Source organism: Talpa occidentalis, unplaced genomic scaffold (genome assembly GCF_014898055.3).
Source record: "Talpa occidentalis isolate TD23 unplaced genomic scaffold, MPIMG_talOcc4v2.1 talOcc4.8, whole genome shotgun sequence".
Classification (NCBI taxonomy): Eukaryota; Metazoa; Chordata; class Mammalia; order Eulipotyphla; family Talpidae; genus Talpa; species Talpa occidentalis.
The window spans coordinates 66,777,761-66,803,531 of NW_023605194.1; the positions used below are offsets into that span (position 1 = coordinate 66,777,761).

The 25,771-nt window shown below is 42.9% G+C and overlaps 1 protein-coding gene across 5 annotated transcripts in view; it reads right to left on the minus strand.

Moving 5' to 3' along the window:
* The window catches only part of LOC119234325 (protein HIRA), a 97,684-nt gene that overhangs the window by 62,141 nt on the left and 9,772 nt on the right, over window positions 1-25,771 (minus strand). For 2 of the 5 annotated variants that reach the window (XM_037497186.1, XM_054690571.1), the window contains exons 2-5: window positions 11,309-11,371; window positions 8,777-8,887; window positions 7,482-7,572; window positions 5,754-5,848 (exon numbers count right to left, since the gene is read on the minus strand). In XM_037497186.1, coding sequence (XP_037353083.1) covers window positions 5,754-5,848; window positions 7,482-7,572; window positions 8,777-8,887; window positions 11,309-11,371 — 360 coding nt within the window. Of the gene's footprint in view, window positions 1-5,433; window positions 5,473-5,753; window positions 5,849-7,481; window positions 7,573-8,567; window positions 8,702-8,776; window positions 8,888-11,308; window positions 11,372-17,076; window positions 17,862-25,771 lie in introns of those variants that run through there. The other 3 variants (XM_037497185.2, XM_037497187.2, XM_037497188.2) reach the window with 3 other exon arrangements.

Consider the following 25,771-nt stretch of genomic DNA (forward strand, 5'->3'; position numbering starts at 1 on the left):
CTGATTCCTCTACTTACCTCACACTCCCTATCCCATCCACTAAGAAATCTGTATCTGACCACTTCTCCTGTCTTCCAGTGTTATGACCCAGGTCTTATCTGCCACTGTCTCTCACCTTGATTACATTAGCAGCCTCAAGTCTCCCAACTGCTGCCTTTGGCCTCACATATGTACTCCATACAGCCACCACTGATCTCGTCACTCCTTGCTCAGAACTCTACTGGGCCTCCCCAGTTCACTTAGAGAAGAGTCCTTCAAGACCCATCCATGCTCCTCTTCCCTCCTGAGTCCCTCTGCCACAGCCCCTGGCAATTTCCTGAGCACACCAATCATACATCCAGGTTCCAGGGTCATTGATCTGGGGTCTCTGCCCTGGCTGTTACTTCTACCTGGAGAGCTCTTTGACGGTTGCCTCACCTCCATCTGATCACCCCTTGGATGTTACTTTCTCAGGAAGCACCCCCCGCCTTGAGAATCCAGGGTAAAAAAGCACCCTATTTCATTTTGTTCCCTAGCACTTATTCTCTGGTTTCTTATAGGTCTGGTTTATTATCTGTCTCCTTTATAAGAATGCCAACTCCTTGGGCCTCCCCGGTGGCGCAGTGGTTGAGCGCTGGGTTGCGAAGCTGCCCGCGGCCTCTGCAGCGCCGGTTCAATCCCCGGCTGCTCCCCGGCCACCGGAGGAGGGTCCCACATGGCGCGCAGACCTCTCCTGCCGCCCGCTGCTCCCCTCAGCAGTGTACTTCGGTCCTTCTGCCTGCTCTGCTCCCCGCTCTGGCTCTGGTGAATTCTCTCACCCTCCCGTGCTTCTGACTGTACCCAGTGCATGTATAAACAAACAAACAAACAAACAAATAAAAAAAAAAAAATGCCAAAAAAAAAAAAAAAAGAATGCCAACTCCTTGAGGGTAGGTTGGCAGCTGGAACATACCAGGCACACAATAAATATCTGCTAAATAAGAATAAGTATTAATTTGCGACAAAAGTCTGTGTTTAGTCTTTCCATTTATGAAGTGTTTTTTCTATCTCTTCAAAATGGTTTGTGGTTGAACTCTTTTTTTTTTTTTTTACAGATTTTATTTATTCATATATATAAGCACTGGGTACAGTCAGAAGTGCAGAAGGGTGAGAGAATTCACCAGCACCAGAGCGGGGAACAGAACAGGCAGACCGACGAAATACACTGCTGAGGGGAGCAGCGGGCATGGCAGAAGTGGTCTGCACGCCATGTGGGACCCTTGCTGGTGGCCGGAGATCGAATTGGCGCTGCAGAGGTTGCAGGCAGCTTTGCAGCCCAGCGCTCAACTGCTGCGCCAGCAGGGGATGCCCCTTGTGGTTGAACTCTTAAAAATCTCATACATCTCCATAATATTATTCCTGGATAGATTTATAATTTTTGATCTTTTTTTTAAAGATTTGTTTATGCATACAAGAAGTGGGGTACAGACCAGAGGCGCGGGTGATGAGAGGATTCACCAGAGACAGAGTGGGTAACAGAACAGGCAGAATGACTGAAATACACTGCTGAAGGGAGCAGCAGGCAAGACAGGAGAGGTCTGCTGCATGATGTGGGTAGTTTGGCTGGGGATCAAACTCATGCTGCAGAGACTTCACAGGTTCATAGAGCATGCTTAACCTCTTGCGCCACCAGGGAGGCCCTATAATTTTTTATCTTACTGTATAAGAGTTTTCTTTCTATCATTAGAGCCTACTTATTTATTGCTATTGAATGATAAAAACTTTCTTACATAACACTAATTTAATGACTAATTTTTATTAGCCCTAAGTGCATTTCAATGATTTTATAAGTTCTCAGAGGGTTATTACTTTTGGCTTTTTTGATATGCAGTAATGCTATCTCTGTATTATTTCTCTGTATTTTTGTTTTATTTATTATTATATATACACCATCTACTGATTTCTGTATGATAACATTGCAGAAGTTCCCAAGTGATATATTCATAGCACCCCTCCTTGTCTTTTTTTGATATAAATGGGAACAAGGCCTCCCTGCCTTGCCATTGGTTTGAAAAAGACATACTGTAATATGTCAAGGAAATAGCTTTCCATGGCCATTTTTTTTTTAATAGAGGCATGTTTTATTTACTTATTTGTTTGTTTGTTTGTTTGTTTTGTTTATACATGCACTGGGTACAGTCAGAAGCGCAGGAGGGTGAGAGAATTCACCAGAGCCAGAGCGGGGAGCAGAGCAGGCAGAAGGACCAAAGCACACTGCTGAGGAGAGCAGCAGGCAGCAGGAGAGGTCTGCGCATCATGTGGGACCCTCCTCTGGTGGCTGGGGAGCAGCCAGGGATTGAACCGGCGCCGCAGAGGCCGCGGGCAGCTTTGCAACCCAGCGCTCAACCGCTGCGCCACCGGGGAGTCCATGGCCATTTTTTAAGAAAGCATTTTTATTAGAAAATGATGCTGTATTATCCAATTTTAGAACATTCAGTAAGATCATTTGAGTTTTCCTTATTTGTTAGCATATAAACTTAGATTCCCTTTACATGAAATTCTTTTATTATAAATATTCAGTCAAAAAGAATTACTGTTTTCAAATGTAAATTCTCTTTATGATTTTCCTGAATTTATTCATATTCATCTATTGTTTTGTTTTCTGTTATTTTTATTAGGTTTTAGAAATCCAGGGTTATAGTTTCCTTTTAAGAATAAATATTTCTGGGCCTCCCCCGTGGCGCAGCAGGTTGAGCATAGCACTATGAGGCTGCCTGCAGCCTCTGCAGTGCAGGTTCGATTCCTAGCTGGCCAGGGAGATACCCACATGGCGAGGCAGACCTCTCCTGTCTTGCCTGTTGCTCTCCTTAGCAGTGCTCTCGGTCCGTCTGCCTGTTCTGATCCCAGCTCTGTCTATGGTGAATCATCTCACCCTCTCACGCCTCTAGCCTGCACCCCAGCACTTGAATAAATTAAGTAAAACATCTTAAAAAAAAAAAAGAATAAATATTTCTGGGGCTCCCTGGTGGTCCGGGGTTAAGGCTCAGCGCTATCACCATGATGGCCTGAGTTCGATCCCCAGCCAGGGAGCTAACCCACATGGCACAGCCGACCTCTCCTGTCTCCCCCGCTGCTCCCCTCAGCAGTATATTTCAGTAGCTCTGCCTGTTCTGCTCCCCACTCTGTTTCTGGTGAGTCCGCTCACCTTTCTCGCAATTAGGGACTACACCCCAGTTATTCTATATGTAAATAAGTAAATAAATAAATCTTAAAAAAAAAAAAAAAAAAGAATAGGGCCTCCCTGATGGCGCAGCGGGTTGAGTGCGGTGCTGAGAAGCTGTCCACAACCTCTGTAGCAGGGATTCGATTCCTGGCCAGCCAGGGAGATTCCTACATGGCGCGGCAGACCTCTCCTGTCTCACCCGCTGCTCCCCTCAGCAGTCATTTCGGTCCGTCTGCCTGTTATGCTCCCACTCTGTCTGTGGTAAATCCTCTCACCATCCCACACTTCTGGCCTGTACCCTGACTCTTGTATAAATAAAATAAATCTTTTTAAAAAAGAATAAATATTTCTGTTTGGAATAATTTTTCTTAAAAGCTTAAAACAAAGAATCAAAAAATAATTTAGGATCAGGAACCACTTCTGAAGGTAGCTTCCAATTTCTTCATTGGTACTATTTTATTCTGGTTTTCTTAACCTTATCTATCAATTTTGAAAACATTTTCTGAAAACTATTTCTTTCACTATTTTGTTCTTTTTTTAGTTTAATAGTATAAACATTACTTTTTAGGATACACTGATAACTTTTCCCTTCTAGGTTAGACCTTTTCTAGTTTTGATAAGACTTTTCTTCCTACCCCTTGATTAAATATGTCAAATATGTTTTTCACACTTTAATTCCAAAGATCTGATGTCTTCTATTCATTTATTTCTGCTTTTTCACTGACTTTTCTTAATAGTTCAACTGATACCTACTACCAGGACCACTGAAAAAAATGGGGCAGGTACTCTGTTAAAGGTGGGCAGCATTATGTGGCCAGTGAAGGAGAGCCATGGGGTGGTGGGCCAGAAGTTAGCTCATGCCTGACTCTCAGGTTGAAACCCCTGTAAGTCTTCACTGAGGTCCCAGCCCATGCTATGCACACCATTATCAGTATGTACACAAAGTTCCAGAGAATCCCAACTAGACTCCACTGTGTATAGCAGTGAAGAAGAGTAAGTTACACATTTCTAGTTATTGAAAATAATACACTGCTACTCTGTCAGCTTTCACAAATGTGGAATTGGTAGTCACTAAGAGGTGGGTCTGTTTACCTTTCAAGCGTCTAAGAATTTTGCTGAGCACATACTGTCAATAGATGCCAGCCAATGCCTTCCAAATCTCCTATTCCTGCCCCGTCTTTCCCCAGAGCCATAGATTCAATTCCAATGGTCTTTTCACATTTCTTTCACAACTCCCTCACACATTTCCCTCAGCACATCCCACACCAAACTGTCACTGTCCCATGAGCCTGTTGCCCTTATTTCAGTAGTGGATACCACCTGCTATACTGGCACTCAGCTATAATCTCCCTTAGTCCTCCCCTTGCCCTGTCCTACTATTTCCCAAAGCAGTCTCCTTCTCTCTATCCCAATAGTTATCGCCCATGTTCAGGTCCCAGCAGTTTTCCTCTGAATCTCCTCTTCCACACAGCTGGCAGAATGATCTCCCTCTTGTGCTTTGGAGTTTAATGCTCCCTGTCTCTTCCATGATAAAGAATACCCTCCACAACAGGGAGTACAAGTTTTCCATGACCTGGCCTCTGCCTACTTAGTCAGCTCCATGAGGTTCTCTGCTTTGTATATAAATATCTAGCAGTGGTGAAATTCTGTGAATACACTATTCACAGCAAGCCTTTCTTGATTCTGCTCCCGCCTTGTTTGGAAAACCTGTGAGCTAGACCACAGGCTTTCTGAGTTAAGATTAAGTTGTGTTCTGGGCCTCCCTGGTGGCGCAAGGGGTTAAGACACAACCTATGAAGCTATCCACAGCCACTGCAGCACAAGTTCGATCCCTAGCCAGGGAGCTACCCACATGGTGCAGCAGACCTCTCCCGACTCGCCCACTGTTCCCCTCAGCAGTGTACTTCAGTCAATCTGCCTGTTCCGTTCCCCACTCTGTCTCTGGTGAATCCTCTCACCCGCATACCTCTGGCCTGTACCCCAGTTCTGGTATGCATAAATAAATAAATCTTTAAGGAAAAAAAAGATTAAGTTGTATTCAATCTGCTACCCTTAACACCTAACCAAGTGCACAGTAGATGGCTTGAGACTGCTATGAACTGACCTTACTCCTCTCAGTCCAAACTCTAAAATATGCTTCTTTCATACCAAGTCTATTTAAAACATTTTACAAATATACTCAAGGTCAAGTAAAAAACTTTTCATTGAGCCCCTGTGTGCTGGTTTCTGTTGAATAAATAAAGTGCGCTTACGGACTCAGTGATCCACTGATGAAGGTAGTGATTCAGTTCACCAGGATAAACAGCAGAACGTGGGAAGTTCTACATTAAAGATATAAACATATACCCCATGAGGGCAGGAGTGGGGGGTACTGAATGCATCTGGAGACAGGCAGTGGACAGTGACTGCATAACGTTGAGGGACAGGCAGGGTATGACCGATGGTGATGGGGAGGAACAGCCAGACACTGGACTGCTTTAAGGACCAAAACAGTCCACAGGGACCATGGAGTTGCGGCTGCTGATCTCAGACAGCTGCTGGGCCGACCTCCCCAACGGGCAGCCCCACTCACCGCCTGAGTGACTTCGGAGGATGGAGACACATCGCCACTGCTCCACATTGGCAAGCTTACCACTGGAGCCAAACACGGTGCTGGGGCCGATGTACCTGTGAGAGAAAGGAGTCAGAAAGGTATCCCAGGAATACCCTGGGCATTGCACAGAGATGCTCCCTGCAGTGCGACTTATCATGGCAGACAAAACAAAGCAAAATCTGACAAGGGCTAAAATGCATAGAACTGTTGAACAGAAGCTGATTAGGTAAAGTATGATCCATACCCTTGATGAAATACTACAGAGCCATCAAAAATCTTGTAGGAAAAGATATCCATTGCAAAAGAAAATGTTCACAATGCATCATTAAGTGAAAGCAGATCACAGAATATTATATTCAACAAAACTAGGTATAGAAAAAAATACATGTAACATGGATATAATGTATGGACAGAAAAATGGATTAGAAGGAAAACAGCAAAAAATACTAAAATATTAATTGTGACTTTCTTTTTTTTTAAATTTTTTATTTATCTTTAAATTTTATTTATTTATTTATTTTTATAGAGGCACGTTTTTATTTATTTATTTGTTTGTTTGTTTGTTTATACATGCACTGGGTACAGTCAGAAGCGCGGGAGGGTGAGAGAATTCACCAGAGCCAGAGTGGGGAGCAGAGCAGGCAGAAGGACCTAAGTACACTGCTGAGGGGAGCAGCGGGCGGCAGGAGAGGTCTGCGCGCCATGTGGGACCCTCCTCCGGTGGCCGGGGAGCAGCCGGGGAGGCCCAATTGTGACTTTCTTTAGGTGGTAAATTTGCAATTTTTCTCTTCCATAATTTTTTAGTTTTCCTAATTGTATACTAAATATATATAAATATATTTATATTATGTTGCCTACAGAAGCTAAATCAGTTGTGTTTTTTAAGCCAATGAATTCAGTAACTCTGCCTTAATACCTGAGGTGAAGAAAGTACTAGAACCATGGGTACTAGGTTCCTGCCAGTTACATGGTACCCATGGAGGTGGTGCTGAGCCTCCAATTAACACCCTTCACTCCTACACACTCTTCACAAACCCATAGAAAGAGGTCTCAGAGGCAAATGAGTGAGTCAAAGGCAACAATGAGCCTTTTCTTTTGAAAACATGGTCACAGGGCCACTTTGGCTGAGCAATGGGATAGGAGCTGATCCTCCAGCCTGACAGTCACCTAGAGTCAGTTGGGGAGCTGGTTACTTAGAATAGAGTCCCAAGACTAGGTTTAAAGAAAAATAGTTTTCCAGGCAATGGTTAGTTCATTGTGGGTACACAGAATGCTTTAAGGAAGGCTTTGTAGAGCCCCAGGGTGAGGCTGACACAGAATGAGGTAAATGGCTCTGAATTCCATGCCACAGAGTCCATCAGAGCACCACGACTTTTAATCATTGAACAGGCTGGGAAATCTCACATAATGGGAAGAACAAAACAAATGAAGCTACTAATGTCTGCACTGGGAGAGATGAGACTTTCTTATTCAGGTGGAAACCCTGTAGCCACACTGAAGGTAAGAGGGCAGCTGAAGAGACAGGTGGGTGGCTTTTTGACTCCCTCCCTATTCACAATCCAGTTGCTCCTAGCTATGTGCTTCTTGCTACTTATGAAGGAGCTCTGGGGACTTTTCAGTGCCAGGACAGGGAAAAGTGACTATGATGAAGACCAGCAAAGAAAGCTTCTAAAAACAAAATGTTTAGAAAGGAAAAATGATGCTTACGTAGCCCGTTTCCACACCATAATCAGTTTGTCATCTCCCCCAGAAGCTAAATACATCCCACTGTTTGACCACCGCACACAGTTCACACATGCTAGGAAGAAAAAAAAAATAGGGTGATGAAAATCCAATAGTCATGCCCACTTGCTTTATGCAGAATTTGGCAAGATGCAAAGGGTTTATCAAAACTAATCTACCTGATCTAGTCAGGGCACCTATAGTGCGAGAGTCCCAGAAGAACAATACCATCCAAACACTATCCAACTTGTGCCATAATAACAAGTTATCAAAACAGAGTCTGGAGGGGGAAAAGCTACATAATCTGAGAGATGTTAGCACTGAGATACAGTCAACAGAAGACTTATTTCCATGAAAAGTGATCAATGATAACAAAATCTTATTACTTCGAAAGGACTATCTAATGATGACACGTATTTCTGAATAAGGATTACTCTTGAAATGAGGGCAAGTGCCAAAAAGGCCAAGATGCTTTTTCCAGCACTTGCAGGGGACCAGTTTAAAACTCTGACTTCATTCCACCTGTCAGCCTTTCAATTGGATTTTCCAAACTTGTCAGCACTGCAGGTTGGTTCATTCTGTACTTATAAACTAAGACCAGCAGGAATCCCTTTGATAGATCAGAGCTTTGGGAACACTCACAACTTAGCCTGTGGGACACTACTCAAGTTGTGGTCCACACATGGCCTATGAGTGACTTGTGCTCCAGGTCAGAGGACACTGAGAGAGATGTCTGAGAGCAAAAAACACACACAGGAAAGGAAGGGAATGAACTGTTAATGGAACATCTCAGGGGAGGCAGCTAGGTTGGAAACTAGAGCCAGGTATATAGTCACCCTGATACTCAGGGGCAGAAAACTAAGGTGCTAAAACAGGGAAGGAAACCACATAGTTCTACAGACAAAAGGGTCCTAGCAGAGGACCTCAGGGTGACAATGGCAATCTGAGACATTTTGGTGCACTTTCCTTTATGCACCCTTCCCCAGAATCCTACTGCTTTCCAGTTGCTGGCCCCAAAGCCCCATGGAATCAGGCAGTAACGACTCATGAGCAGGAAATCACCAGAGGTACCTGCAGACTGTCCAAAGATGGTTCTGTGGGCGGGCCGAGTCTTCTGCTGAATAACTCACCCAGGTGTGCAGCCAACATCTGTGCCTTCAGACAGCAGGCCGAGGGGAGTTACCGCCGCACGGGGCCTTATCTTTCTAATTACAAACACATGTGCTAACCTTGGGCACTCTGCCAACACGCAAAGCCTGCAAAGGGCCACTCTGTAATACCTAAGTGATTGTCCATCTGGCAAAGCATCTTGGGAATATTTTCATCCTTCTCGTCATCCTCCTGGAGGACTGGAGACATATTCCAGATCACAACCTTCCCAGAATCTTGTCCTGGAATGAAGAAGCAGAAATAACTCAATGTGTAAGAAGCAGAAATCTGACTATGAACAATATTAACTGTGACACAGATCCTCACTTAGACTGCATAAATCATAGATTGGTAAAGAGTGAATTTGAATGACATATTTTACAGAAAAGAAGAAGGCAAGTATCATGGGGATCAAAAAGAGTATGGTTTTAGTAGCAGGCTGAGTTTATGACTATGAAACCTAACTTTATGAATAAGAACTCTAGACTAAAAGTCAAGAGGGGACTGAGCTATGTTCTAGCTTCTAACACTGATTCACACTGGGGTCCCTGAAAGATCCTCATCCCTGTCCAGGATCTAGACTCTTTGTCTGTAAAATGGAGAGACTAGAAAAGCAGAAGTCCTGGGACCCTTTCAGATTTGAGCATGGGCATCCTAGCAACCAAGGAGATAGCACAGTTCCTGCCAGCATCATCCAGATGCTACCTGGAATTGATGGCTGTTCCCAGAGCTGACTGGACACTTTGAGACCCAAGTCTGAAATATGCCCTGCACACAAGAAAAAGGGCCCATTACCTTCTTATCTGCCCTTAGCAGTCACCGGAAAGAGGGAATTTAGGATCCCTATGGTCATAAGCTGATGTATAGTACACTGTTCTAAAAATACAGCTATGCATTTTAGAAATGAATTCTCTTTCTAAGCTTTCCATTATGGGCAACAAAAATCCAGCCCCTCATTAACTTTCTATTACAGAGGGGCTTCCCTGGTGGCACAGGGGTTAAAGTCAGCATAACCAAGCTATTGGCAGCCACTGCGGCATGAGTTCGATCCCTGGCCAATGAGCCAACCCACATGGCACAACAAACCTCAAATGGACCTTTCAAAATTACCATAAGGCATGTCTGAAACCACCTTCCTGTCAGTATGTAAAAACATTTCCTAATCAATTTTCTAGGCTTTCACATGCTGAGCGGGGCATGAAGATATGCTACCTCTTATAAATGAGGAGAAAACCATCTTTCCAGCTAAGTCCAGAGTTCTTAGGCAATGCCTATGGGCCCTGGCTAATGCAGTGTGCAGTATGCAGGAAGTCTGAAGTCAACGCACCTGGCCTGAGGACTAGAACTCACAGAGGCAATTTCCAGGTGCTGTCCACAGAGGCTTTGGTCAGAGAGAAGACCCTGTTCTAGAATGGGAATACCGCTTTGTGTCACCCTCTTTGTATCCTGGACTGAAAAACAACTATGTCTTTCTAAACAGCTGTTATTGCAATAATGCAACACAGCAGATGAAGTACACTGGTAATTCCATGGACCAGATTTTCAAATGGTGTGAAATGTTTTACTTGCCTGTGGTTTACTTGTTCTCGAATCCAGCTGAATTATTCTGAATCCAGAAGATGGATCTAATATCTACACAATTGACTTTGCAGTTTAACCACTCTGTCTCCATTTTCAGATGAAAAAATGTTGCCAGGGTAAAGACAAAGACTAAAGAGTCCTCACCTCTAGGGATGGGGTTTTGTCCATGGAACCACCAGCATTCTCCATACTTAATTAGCTTGGCCCTGGGGCTGCAAATGGACTTAATACTTGTCCAATATATAGGAATGAGAAAGAAAAACCTGCTACAATAACATTTATAGAGCATACTAGCGTTAAAAAAAAGGCTTCTGAAAAAAGGAATTCTCCTGCACTGTTGGTGGGAGTGCAAACTGGTCCAACCACTATGGAGAGCTGTGTGGAGATTTCTTGACCTTCTAAACATAGAGCTTCCATATGATCCAGCAATTCCACTCCTAGGTATTTACCCAAAGGACACAGAAACATCAATTCCAAAGAGCACCTGCACCCCTATGTTTATAGCAGCACTATTTACAATAGCTAAGCTTTGGAAACAACCCAAATGCCCAAAAATAGATGACTGGATCAAGAAGATGTGGTACATATACACCATGGAATATTACTCAGCATTCAAAAAAGATAAACACATGCAATTTGCAGTAACATGGATGGAGCTGGAAGGGATCATGCTCAGCGAAATAAGCCAGAAAGAAAAAGAAAAATACCGGATGGTCTCACTCATAGCAGGAATCTAGAAAACTTAAATAAGGGACCAGGAAAAAGAATAACTATAAGAAAGAAAATATCAAAATCAACAAAAAACTATGAACCAGAGACACACTATGGGGAGTGGGGGGCGGGGAAAGGAGGGGTTGGGGTCAAAATAAGGGGGTTGTAATTGTATGGGGAATATAAAAATAAAATAAAAAAAAAAGGCTTCTGACTTAATCTGTACAAATAAAAGATAGTCATATATTTAAACCAAGTCATATGCATACTGAAAAACAGTACATATTCTTTCTTTAAGCTCAATGGGCAACCAACAGAAGCAGAGCAAGGTAGCAGGGTCATGAGCTTTCCCTGTTACACCAAGAACATACCTTGTCCTCCAGTTGCGAACTTGGTCCCGTCAGGGTGAATATCAACTGAAAATATTGGCTTGCCTGTAAATGAAGGGGAAAAAAAAACACAAAAACACATACAACATCTACCTTTATTTTATTGATTGGAGAATAGAAACAGACTCAAAATTTTTAAAAATATTGTTTCTTCAAATAATCTCTAATCACTGTTCCTAAGAGAACAGGCTACCCTAGAGTAAAGGTAGAATGACCTAACAGTTTCAACGACTGTTTATACTTTAACTCCGAGTGATGTTAAATTTCTCGAAGTCTAAAAGTGGCACAAAGTATACCATTATTAAAAAGTATGCCAGTACTGAGTCCACAGGTCACCTGGACATGGACATCTGCACAGAGGTACACTGGGCAAGAACCTGGCACCTTCAGGGAACACATGTCTGTAAAGGCTATGAGCTATTCATGGTAACACCTTTGAGTCACAGGGGCTACATCTCCAGCCACCTTGCCATCCCACAATCTTTACTTGGTTTGCAGCCTGTACCCGGAGTATGCCCTGGCCTTTTCTCCAGGTTGTGTAACAGCCAGCTGCAACACATGGACATTGCTTCCTTCATCATGCTTCTGCTTCCAGAAGCCCTTCAGGACATTTGTACTGCACCTTCATGGAGTCAGACTTTTCAACCATCTTCTCTGGCTGAACCTCCTTCACAGTACATGCCCATGTTCAACTCGACATTCAGTCTCTCTTGGGGTAAGGGTTGTGGCTACTAGCTCTTGGAGTCCCCACAGGGCCCAGTATGGGCACAAGCCTACATGAGGAGCCCATGAAACTGGATGGCTAGCTGAAGGGACCAGAATCACAAAAGTGCCACTAAGAGTTCAAAATCCAGTAGGCTGGAAGGTAATCCTAGGGTATCTTTCTGGTAGACTGGTTTGTTTCTAGGCTAAGAGCAGCATGTCAACCACTGCTGAGTTCATCACTACTTTCTCAGCTCCTAGTACTGACCTAGCAAGGGTGACACAGTAATCTTTTGGTGACAAATCAGATGCATGGCAATGAACCGAACATTAGCAGTCACTGGTAGAGACAAGGGGCTATTGTCAGAGTCTCTTAATTAAGGATGTTCTGTTTTTAACAGACAGAAGGTTGCACAGATACCAGGATGAGGGTCTAGAATCATACAGTGTCAAGTGTGGGCAGGGCAGGGAAGGTGGTGACTGCCTAAAAGCTCAAAGTCCTCCCAGATTCTGTCCAAGTATGGAAAATCAAAAAGGCAGTGATCATCTGGCCCCCAGGAAGGCCCTACTTCCTTCTTGTAGAGAACCATACCTCTAGAGTCAAACTGAGCATGAGCTTCTACTAGACATGGGGAAATGTATTCTTACTAGTCATTACTTGACATGGGAGAAGCAGCTATGCAAAGCTGCTCGTGAGCAGGCATGCCAAATAAAAACATATCTAGTCCCTATTTTGTCTCAGGGAAAAGTCAAACCTTAGAAGATTTGGAAAATGCACCAAATGTTATTTTACCTTTAGTACTTACTGAATTCCAAAGCAATAAAAACTACAACAAGGTCATTTCACCCTTGCAGTTCCAGTCTGGTCCCTGTCCTCAGGAAGCTACTTAGTCACTTTCAGGCCAAGAGCCTGAGCTCTATCATGACAAGTCAAGTCAAGCAGTTGCTAACCACCTTCCTGGAACACTTGCAGTGTGCTCAGAACAGTCCCAAATACTGGAGAGTCATTCATTCCTGGTTTACTCTGAGATTTTATTCCAAGGGTTTGGTTTACAAGACAAGCCCAAACACAGTTCAGCAGTCTACATAGCTTTGAAGAAGCCAGACCTAGCAGCAAAGTGCACTTATATTGGCCTGGAAAAAATGAGTCTGTGAGTTATTTTTCTTTCATAGCTTGGATAACACAGACCCTAACTAGTCCTACCTTAATCCTCATGACAAGACTCCAGAAAATGATACACAATAGTGTAACAGAAGGTAGGTGAAAGAACCAGAAGGTGCTAAGAACACAGGTGAAAGGACTAGATGTGCTCAAATTAGTGCTCCCATGTCCGTGCAGGTCCACTGGCACACCCCTGCCCTTCCTGTGATGGTGGCCACCAGAGCTTGACATGCTACCATGGGAATTTTCCACACTTTCTCACAGGCTGAGGGGATGGGAAGGAAACAGTTTTCATAAGATGGACTATGAGAAGTGTCTCACAAGAAAAGAAAGGACAATTTACGTACCATGGGCTCAAATCATGCAGTTGCTGCTGCCCTAACGTATGTGAGGAATGGTGAGACCAAGGTTCATAGTCCTACTAGACACCAAAGAATAGTGACCAACTAGCACCACGAAGACCCTTGAGAAATTCAGGAGAGCAGATATCTCCACATGTGCAAGGGAGACCCAACCCCATCAGGACCTCCATCTCCGCTCAGGCCCCCTAGTAAAGCTGTAGCAGGCCCTTGGAAGTGTCAACTGACTATTCCAGGAGAGCCAGAGCCATGATGGAGTATGTTTTTTTATTTTGGTAAAGATTTATTTTTATTTATTTATGCATACAAGAACTAGGGTGTAGGCCACAGTGTGGGGGGCAAGGGGAAAGGGTTAGAGGATTCACCAGAGAGAATGGGGAGCAGAGCAGGCGGACCTACTGAAACATGCTGTTGAGGGGAGCAGTGGGTGAGACAGGAGAGGTCTGCTGCGCCATGTGGGTCAGCTCTCTGGCCAAGGATTGAATTCAGGCCTGAAACGGTGGTAGCATGAGAGTGCTGAGACTTAATCCCTATGCCACGAGGGAGCCCTCCCACAATGGAGTGTATTCTGAGGAGCTCTGCCTTTCCCAGGCCAGATCCTCTCTCCCCCAGGTTATAACATGCTCTTGTGTTTCTGATGTGCCCCTCAAATTCTACAAGAAGCATAGTCCAGAATAGTCCTTAAATCTCACACCACTTTGAGGTAGATATTTCTGACATTCATATTTTACAGATGAGGGAGAAACTGAGGCACATGGTTAGAAAAGTTGTCCTCGGCCATATAGCTGCCTGACAGAATGCCACTATCTGGCTCCAGAGCCTGAGGCTTTAAATACTACAATGCGGGGCCTCCCTGGTAGTGCAGGGGTTAAAATCTTAACACTATCAAGCTATTGCCAGCCATTGCAGCAAGAGTTCGATTTCCAGAAAGGGAGCTAAGCCACATAGCGCAGCAGACCTCTCCTGTTTTGCCCGCTGCTCTCCTCAGCAGTGTATTTCAGTGGATCTGCCTGTTCTGCTCCCCACTCTGTCTCTAGTGAATCCTCTCACCCCCCACACCTCTGGCCTACACCCCAATTCTTGTATGCATAAATAAATAAAAATAAGTCTTTAAACAAATAAATAAATACTACAAAGTGTTGTTCCTCTAGGGAAAACTGAGAGGGGGGTGTACATGGAGCTGCTTTGAAGGTGGGTATGACATTGTCTGGAGGGAACTGATGCCAACCCCACAGGTAGAAAGTAGGGAGCAAGAGTCAGAGTGAGAAGTATTCATTCACTGGTCCAGATGACGTAGTTTGGGCCCTTGGATTTGCTATGCAGAGCCATGCCCCTGGATGTCCAAGCCTATGGGCCCACATGAGACTTATTTTGCATCTTCCATGGGCTTCAGGGAACCATTATCTCCCAGGACTCATGCCTGTGTGCTTTCCTTTCCTTGGATTTGGGTTAGCCCAGTAAACAGTTTTAACTGTTTCACTTCCAAGCTTAAGTCTAAGAAGATCCAGCAGTTCAACTTATGCCCTCTGGAGGAAACCATGTGCCATGGAAGAAGTCCAACTACTCTGAGACCACTATGCCAGGAGAATCCCAAGCCGTCATATGGAAAGGATCACAGGACATAATCAACAGTGAGAATCAAGGCCCAGAAAATAGGACTACTCTTATAGTCTCAAACTATTCTAGCCACCCCAGCAGATTACATGTGGAACAAGAGGTGCTATTCCTGCTAAGTTGCAAAATTGCAAATAATAAAATCATTATTGTTTTAAGCCAGCAGGTTTTGGGGTAGCTTATAATACAGTAAGAAATAATCCCAAAGGGCTTTCATTCACTTTTTTTAGAACCAAAGAAGTTCTAACTGAATCAGTATCAGTCTTGCATGGACCTCCATCAGGCAGGAACATCCACTGGGTCCTGGGAGAGCTTAAGTCTTTAAGCTCCTAATGTCTGTGATACATATCACATCTCCCATCAAGAGCTCCAAATTCACTTACCTGTAAGACACAGGTCAGCCTAACTCCCCAAGAGTATGCACAGTGAGCCAGGCCAAGCAGAGAGGCTCAGTCCTTCAGATCAACCCATTTGTAGCATCCACAGATGTTCTCTCATTCAGCTCCCATCTATGGATGCCTACCGTAAGTCTGATATTTAGCTAAGCAGTCAAAATATAAAGATGCAGAAGGCTCACCCTGACCTCAGTAAGCTCCTAGAATGCAGAAAATCTGTACTGGTATGTCCAAGGAGGGACAACTGCACAGGAAGAAAATCACCTAAGTCAGTCTGTGGATGCCTGCATAAATCACAGATGAACTGAATCCCAAAGAGTGGGGAGGGGGATTTTAGGCAGAGGAGACTAAGCAGGGAATCAAGAAATCTGACATGCTACTGTAGACGGACAGCCAGTAGAAAGTAGAGAGAGAGAAGAGAGCACAGACCTCCCTCTACTATCACCTTCAAAGCAGGGGAATACCAAGGTTAGATCCATACAGTTGTGTGGAACATGGGCTTTAGTTGCTAAGATGAAGGGAATTGTTAAATTGGAGTGGACCTCAAGCTTCCAGAGGAAGACAATAATGAAGGTTGGAAATAGGACTGTTTTAGCATAAAACAGCCCTAGGTTGAAACCACGGTCCTGTTGGTCTACCAGCTATGCAGGCTTCAGTAAGCTATTTAACTCTCAAAACACCGATTTCCTAACTTGCAAAATGGGAGGACACATTCACCCTCATAAACACCTTATAAAACTGACTAAAATGCCATGTCACATTGCTTCTAAGATGCATATGTTTCACATATGAACATTTTTTTTTTTATAGAGGCATGTTTATTTCTTTATTTATTTGTTTTATTTGTTCTGTTTACACATGCACTGGGTACAGTCAGAAGCGCGAGAGGGTGAGAGAATTCACCAGAGCCAGAGCGGGGAGCAGAGCAGGCAGAAGGACCGAGGTACACTGCTGAGGGGAGCAGCGGGCGGCAGGAGAGGTCTGCGCGCCATGTGGGACCCTCCTCAGGTGGCCGGGGAGCAGCCGGGGATCGAACCGGCGCCGCAGAGGCCGCGGGCAGCTTCGCAACCCAGCGCTCAACCTCTGCGCCACCGGGGAGGCCCACATATGAACATTTCTGATCAGGATTTCTGAGGTCAGGATAAACCCTGGGAATGGTATGATTGGCACTGCATTTCCTTTCATAGTGATGTATCACGTATTATAAGAAATATGGTAGAGGGCCTCCCTGGTGGGGCAGGGGATTAAGACTCAACCTATGAAGCTATCTGCAGCCACTGAAGCACAAGTTCAATCCCTGGCCAGGGAGCTGCCCACATCGCACAGCAGACCTCTACTAACTTGCCCGCTGCTCCCCTCAGCAGTGTATTTCAGTCCATCTGCCTGTTCTGTTCCCCACTCTGTCTCTGGTGAATCCTCTCAGCCCCCATACCTCTGGCCTGTGCCCCAGTTCTTGTATGCATAAATAAATAAATCTTAAAAAAAAAAAAAAAAAAAGAAATATGGTAGTGGACCTACACAAAGCCATCAGCAAGGTGCTGGCTCCTGTCAGGCCTTTCAGTCCCAAGGAAAACATTCCCTAAATGGGAACAGATCTCCTTTTTCTAATGGGCTCTTCAAGGTGGAGCTGAGGAAAAGGCTCTTATGCTTGCTTGGTTGGAGAAGTTTTCCTGTGTCACAGCGTAACGATAAAGATGAGTTTCCAACTACTTCAGTGTTTGGCCTTTCTTTGTACAGAGACATAAAATAAACAAACATCAGGAATCTCATACCCATATACTCATACTGAATATATCAATATACTGATACTGAATCCTTATATTCTCAACTGCACATCCAACATAATCCATTCTCTCTGGGGCTCTGCTTCTTGGACAACTTTCTGGGCCCTTCCCAGCCCACACACAGTACCCTGCATACTCTTCATCTGGCAGGGAATAAAAAGTAGTTACAGAAGCTGTGGGTTTTGACAGGGTCAGTCATGTACAAACACTTCCTCTCCTGCATCACAGTAAAGATTCCTGGAGAAGGTCCAACTGTGGAAGTTATAGAGAAGGATGGCCAGAAAGAAGCAAGGAGGGCAAATAAGACAACTGTCTCTTTGGTTTGGGCTGCTGCCCCTGACCTTTAATTCGGACAGCTCACTGGTACATATGACTGAAACATCCGTGAACATGTACTGCTGGAATGGAAATGGGGAAGTTGGGGCCTTTGCCCAATGCATCTTGTTCCTGGGAAGATTTCTCCCGTATAGCCCAATAATATTTGGTTTTAACAAATTTTAGGAAATTTGTAATTAAAATGAACCATGGAAAAATGTTGTAAACATTAAGTGAAAAATGAAGTTGCAAAATAATATTAAAATATCAAATAGGTGCAAAAATGTTACATGTAGAATATACTAATGATTCCATGAAAAATCATAATAATGAATTTAGTAAAGCTGAAGAATACAAAAGCAACAAACAAGTATCAGCCACATTTTTATACATTAACAGTAAAAAACCCACAAAGGAAATTAAAGAAACAATATCATTTAAAATAGAATCAAGGGCTTCCCTGGTGGCACAAGGGGTTAAGACACAACTTATGAAGCTGTCCGCAGCCTCTGCAGCACAAGTTCGATCCCTGGCCGGCCAGGGAGCAACCCATATGGCGCAACAGACCTCTTCTGACTCGCCTGCTGCTCCCCTCAGTCTGCCTGTTCTTCTCCCCACTCTGTCTCTGGTGAATCCTCTCAACCCTCTGCACCTCTGGCCTGTATCCCAGCTCTTGTATGCATAAATAAATACATCTTTAAAAAAATAAAAATAAAATAGAATCAAAAGAATTAAATACTTGTAAATAAATTTAACCAAGGATATCAAACATGTACACTAAAAACCAGAAAACATTGCTGAAAGAAATTAAAGACAAATAAATGGAAAGACTTCTTGTGTTCATGGTTTGAAAGATTTAGTATTTTTTTCCCTTTCTTTTCTGTTTTCTTTATTACATCATTGTTCATTTTTAAATAATATTTGCTTCCCCCACCCCAGATTTAGTATTGTTAAGATGTTAGTATTAGCTAAAGCTATATAGAGTTAATGTAACCTGAATAAAAACTCCAATGACTTTTTTTTTTGGGGGGGAGGGTGTCAGAAATACTAAAATTCATGTAGAATCTTAAGGGACCTGCAGTAGTCAAAACAACCTTGGAAGAAAAAACCTGCAAGTTGGATTTCTTAAAAATTAAAAAAGTTTGCTCATCAAATGATACTATCAACAGAATAAAAAGGCCAACAACAAACTGGGAGAAAATATTTGAAAATTATACATTTGATAAAGGATGAATGTTCAGACTATATACAGAATTCATAAGACTCAATGAACAAAACAAAACAAAAAAATAAGACTCAAAATGGGCTGGGGATTTGAATAGACATTTCTCCAAAGCATATTTACAGATGGTCAATAAGCATGTAAGATGTTATCATGAACTATCAAAGAAATCCAAGTCAAAACCACAATAAGCCCTCATCTTACACCCTTTAGTATAGCTACGAATATGAGAGAGAGAGAGAGACAGACAGACAGAGAGAAAGAAACAAACAAGTACTGGCAGAGAAAGTGGAACCCTTGTGCACTGTTGGGTCAAAGATAAAATGGTATAACAGAGTATGTGCTATAGAAAAAGTATGTGGTTTCTCAATAAATTGAAAATAGAATTAGCTAAGAATCCAGCAATTTCACTTCTGAGTATATATCCAAAAGAATTGAAAGCACGGTCTCAAAGAGATATTTGCCACTCATGTCCATGGCAAACAGCATTATCCACAATACCTAAAAGGTGGAAGCAACCCAAGTGTCCACTGATGAATAAATGAAAAACTAAAATGTGGTATAGTCATAAAATGGAATATTATTTAGCCTTAAAAGGAAAGAAATCTTGACAGATGTGACATGGATGACTCTCAAAGACATTATGTTACTTGACATGCCAGTGACAAAAGCACAAATATTGTATGATTCCACTTAAGTCTCCAAAGCAGTTATATTCAGAGAGATGTATTATAGAATGAGGGACTGGGATGTTGTTGTCTAATAGGGTCAGAGTTTTAGTTTTGCAAGATGAGTAAGTTCTAAGGAATGAACTTATTCATATGAATGAGTTCTAAGATATGAATTTACTCATTCATATGAATATGAATATAAGTGACACTACCAAATTATGCATCTAAAAGATGGTTAAGACAGTAAATTTTATGTTGTGTACAGTTTTAAAAAATGTCAAACAAAACAAAATTTTTTAAACATCCATGTGTAGAAATATACCAATAAGATGGAAGGGTCTGGGAAGGCAAGTATGGTTACTGGACTGTGATGGTGGATACAAAAAGCTACACAGGTAAACAGACTGTATAGAACTAAACACCACCCTCTACTCCCCACATACGAGTACAAATAAAAATGGGGAAGATCTAAATAAGTAGATAGGTGGATTGTATCAATATCAATGCCATATTATAGTGAAGTTTTATAAAACGCTACCCCTTGGAGAAATTGGGCAAAATGTACAAAAGATCCTTGGTATCATTTCTTACAACTATGTGTGACTCTGCAATGATCTCAATAACAAATACACTCACTCAGTGATTATCATAATAAAATGAATGGATCATTTTCTTGTACATACTCTAGTATCAACAGTTCTCTGGAGAAATTTTTGCCCGTAAGCTTACAAATTTAATTTTAAGCTGCCTACCAGATTAGACAGCATTGTCTGTCTGCCCATCACAGTTAAGGCCATGCCTTGGGCAGGAGAAACCAACAGGTCCAACAATAGCCACATCTCCTAAACTTTTCTGACCTCATCTCCAGGCTCCTTCTGCCCCAATGACTGGTCTTCTCTCCTTTGCTAGAATGCACCAAGCAGGCACCTATCCAGTGTTCTCTACTGGCCATTTCCTTGGCCCAGAAGTTCTTGTCCAATACACTCCACTGCTCCTTCCTGGTCTCCTACCAGTCTTTGCTCAATGTTACCCTCTTAACCATCCTATACGAAAATATTAACCTCCTCACACTGGTCCTTTGTTGTATGCCTGTCTACCCACAGAATGTCTATTCCAAGAGCTCGGCAATTTTTGTCACTCTTAATCATGGAAGCATTCCCAGTAGCCAGAGGTGTGGCCTTAGCACACAGTAGGCACTCAATAAATTCTTTTGTTGGTTGGCTAGAGAAAGTCCATGGCAGAGGTCCCAAATCCAAGCACACCTTTAAGTCACTAGCATCTCAATCTCTGGAAGGCAGGCTCTTCATTTCCTAAAGTAGGTTCTCAGATGTGACCACCACCTGCAGGCAGGAAGCACAGCTTTGACTGGCTCACAGAGCCATCTGTTGCTGGCAGCTTTACTGCTTCCAACCATAAACAGTTTCCTAGTCTTCTTAGGTAAGTACTACCACAATAACATCTCACAGCAGCTAGGAGACTGAGGTTCATAATCCTGCACAGGAAGAAAGCTGTAGCAATCATGCAACTGTTTTGTTGTGCTTTACTGTTCTGCCATTAACTAAAGTAGAAGAAAGTGACAGGTATATTCTTTCGAGATCTTTTTTTTTTTTTTTTAAGATTTATTTGTACAAGAACTGGGGTACAAGCCAGAAGCACGGGAGGGTGAGAGGATTCACCAGAGACAAAGTGGGGGGCAGAACAGGCAGACTCACTGAAATACACTGCTGAGGGGAGCAGTGGGCGAGACAGGAGAGGTCTGCCGCACCATGTGGGTATCTCCGCAGCAGGCCGGGATCAAACCTGCACTGCAGAGGCTACTGACAGCTTCACAGCACTGCGCTCAACCACCTGCACTACCAGGGAGGTCCTATTATTTCTAAATCTTAATTACTTTTTCTGCAGCATTTGCCAAAACACAATCAAAAGAGTCTTGATAACAGACACTATCTGTTTCTTCTATTTTCTCCTTTTGCAGAACAGAGATAGTGCTTAAAAGTTACCTGCGAGCAGTCTCCCTGGTGGTGCAAGGGGTTAAGCCCAGCACTGTGAAGCTAGCCACAGCCTCTGCAGCACATGTTCGATCCCGGGCCAGTCAGGGAGCTACCCATATGGTACAACAGACCTCTCCTGTCTCACCACTGCTCCCCTCAGCAGTGTATTTCAGTCAGTCTGCCTGTTCTGCTTCCCACTCTGTCTCTGGTGGATCCTCTCACACCCTCCCCTGACACCTCTGGCCTGTACCCTAGTTCTTGTATGCATAAATAAAAATTTAAAAAAAGTAATCTGTGAATGACTGACCAACAGGCATATGAAAAAATGTTCAATATCACTCATAATCAGGGAAATGCAAATCAAAACCACAATGAGATACCATCTCACACCAGTGAGAATGGCACATATTAAAAAATCTAGCAACAACAATTGTTGGCAAGGATGTAGAGAAAAAGGAACTCTCCTACACTGCTGGTGGGAAAGCAGACTGGTCCAACCACTGTGGAAAGCAACTGGAGTTTCTTCAAACTGCTAAAAATGGAGCTTCCATATGATCCAGCAATTCCACTCCTAGGTAACTACCCCCCAAACACAAAAATATTAATTCAAAAGGACAGCTGCACCCCCTTTTTTATTGCAGCACTATTTACAATAGATAAGCTATGGAAACAACCAAAATGCCCAAAAATAGATGATTAGATCAAGAAGATGTGGTACATATACACCGTGGAATATTACTCAGCAATAAAAAAGGTAAACCCATGCCATTTGCAGCAACACGGACGGAGCTGGAAGGGATCATGCTTGGTGAAATATGCCAGAAAGAAAAATAAATACCAGATGGTTTCACTTTTAGGAGGAATGTAGAGGATCCAAATAAGGGACCAGGGGGAAAAAAGCAATTATGATAAAGCAAATATGAAATCAACAGACAACTATGAACCAGTCCTTCTACAGGGAGGGGGGGAGGGGAGTAGAATCAAAACAGGGATGGGAAGAACACAAGGGAGTACAGTGATGGTACATGGGTGAAATGGTGTGGAAATTTCACAGGAACTACAACTGAGATGAGAAAGCATACAATGTACAAAAATGAAGAATGATGTAAAAAATATATAAAATAAAACCAAAACAAACAAAAGCTATCTGAGAATGGATTTCCATAAATATAATCATCTCTTCCACCCACTTTCATTAGAAAATTAAGAGCAATTAGGGCCTCCCTGGTGGAGCAAAGGGTTAAGTCTCAGCACTATGAAGCTATCCACAGCCATTGTAGCATGAGTTTGATCCTGGGTCGGGGAGCTAACCCACATGGCGCAGCAGACCACTCCTGTTTCACCGGCTGCTCCCCTCAGGAGTGTATTTCAGTAGATCCACCTGTTCTGCTCCCCACTGTCTCTGCTGAATCCTCTCACATACCCCTCTCACATACCCCCACACCTCTGACCTACACCCCAGCTCTTGTATGCATAAATAAATAAATCTTTAAAAAAGAAAGAAAGAAAAGAAAGCAATTAAGAGCTATGTTCCCTAGCCTCCCTGGTGGTGCAAGGGGTTAAGTCTCAGCACTATGAAACTATCACTGCGGCATGAGTTTGATCCCTGGCAGGGAGCTAACCCACATGGCACAGCAGACCTCTCCTGTCTCACCTGCTGATCTCCTAAGCAGTGTATTTCAATCAATCTGCCTGTTCTGCTTCCCACTCTGTCTCTGGTGAATCCTCCTACACTTCTGGCATACACCCAAGCTCTTATATGCATAAATAAATCTTTTTTTTTTTTAAAGGGGCTATGATCCCACAGAGGAGATGTGTCAGCTTAACAAGAACCACAATTAAGAAAATAACAAACCCGGGGCCTCCCTGGTGGTGCAAGGGGTTAAGCACTGCACTACGAAGCAATCCCAGCCTCTGCAGCACGAGTTCAATCCCGGGCTGGCCAGGGAGCAACCCACATGGCGCAGCATACCTCTCCTGACTTGCCCGCTGCTCCCCTCAGCAGTATATTTCAGTTCTGTTCTGTTCCCCACTCTGTCTCTGGTGAATCCTCTCACCCCCGCATCTCTGGCCTGTGCCCCAGCTCTTGTATGCATAAATAAATAAATCTTTAAAAAAAAGAAAATAACAGTTTGAAGTCTGGGAGTGTGATGCCTCCATTCCCTTCTATTTTTTTCAGGAGAGCTTTGGCTATTCGGGGTTTTTTGTGATTCCATATGAATTTCATCAATAATTGTTCTATTTCTTTGAAGAATGACATTGAAATTTTGATTGGAATAGCATTGAATCTGTACATTGCTTTTGGTAGGATGGCCATTTTAATAATGTTTACTCTTCCAATCCATGAGCAGGGGATGTCTTTCCATTTCTTTGTGTCTTCTTCTATTTCTTTTAACAGTGTTTTATAGTTTTCTTTGTATAGGTCCTTTACCTCTTTTGTTAGATTTATTCCCAAATATTTGATTTTTTTTGTTTCGATAATAAAAGGGATGGTTTTTTTAATTTCTTCTTCAGATTTATTGTTTGTGTATAGGAAGGCTACTGACTTTTGCGTGTTGATTTTGTATCCTGCCACTTTGCTGAACTGATTGATGAGTTGAATTAGTTTTTCTGTGGAGTTTTTGGGGTTCTCTATGTATATTATCATATCATCTGCAAATAGTGGTAGTTTGACTTCTTCTTTTCCTATTTGGATTCCTTGTATGTCTTTCTCTTGTCTTATTGCTCTAGCTAGGACTTCCAGTATTATATTGAAAAGCAGTGGTGAGAGTGGACCTCCTTGTCTTGTTCCAGATCTTAATGGAATTGCTTTCAGCTTTTCACCATTGAGAATGATTCTGGCTGTTGGCTTGTTGTATATGGCCTTTATGATGTTGAAGTATGTTCCTTGTATCCCAAGAATTTCAAGGGCTTTTATCATGAATGGGTGTTGCACTTTGTCAAAAGCTTTCTCAGCATCTATTGATATTATCATATGGTTTTTAAATTTCTTTTTGTTGATGTGTTGGATAACGTGATTGATTTTCGGATGTTAAACCATCCTTGTGTCCCTGGAATGAATCCTACTCGGTCGTGGTGAATTATCTTATAGATACATTGTTGGATTCTGATAGCTAAAATTTTATTGAGGATTTTTGCATCAGTGTTCATTAGGGAGATTGGCCTGTAGTTTTCCTTTTTTGTGTTGTCCTTGTTCGGTTTTGGTATTAGTGTAGTGTTGGCTTCATACTTCAAACTATACTACAAAGCCATAATCATCAAAACTGCATGGTATTGGAACAAAAACAGACATACAGACCAATAGAATCGAATAGAAAATCCAGAAATGAACCCACAGATTTATGGTCAACTAATATTTGACAAAGGAGCAAAGAATATGCACTGGAGCAAAGAAAGTTTGTTCAATAAATGGTGCTGGGAAAACTGGGTCACTACATGCAAAAGAATGAAGCTTGACCACTACCTCACACCATACACAAAAATCAACTCAAAATGGATTAAAGAACTAGACATAAGACCTGAAACCATAAAATACATAGAAGGAAATATAGGCGAAACACTACGTGATATGCACATCAAAGACATCTTTACAGACACATCGCCCAAAGCAGTGATAGTGAAAGCAAAGATAAACAGCTGGGATCACATCAAATTAAAGAGCTTCTGCACAGCAAAAAGACAATAACAAAAACAAAGAGAAACCCCACTAACTGGGAGAACATTTTTGCACCCAACACTAATGATAAAGGACTGATCACAAAAATCTGCAAAGAGCTGATGAGACTCAACAACAACAAAGAAAACAATCCAGTCAAAAAATGGGCAGAAGAGCTAAAAAGAAACTTCTCTGAAGAGGAAATGCAAATGGCCAACAGGCATATGAAAAAATGTTCATTTTTTTTTTTAAAGATTTATTTATTCATACAAGCGCTGGGTACAGTCAGAAGCGCAGGAGGGCGAGAGAATTCACCAGAGCCAGAGCGGAGAGTAGAATAGGCAGAGTGAGGAAGTACACTGCTGAGGGGAGCAGCGGGCGGCAGGAGAGGCCTGCGCGCCATGTGGGACCCTCACACGGTGACCGGGGATCGAACTGGGGCTCGCTCCAGAGGCTGCGGGCAGCTTTGTAACCCAGCGCCCAACCGCTAAGCCACCAACATCACTTGTAATCAGGGAAATGCAAATCAAAACTACCATGAGATACCATCTTACACCAGTGAGAATGGCACATAT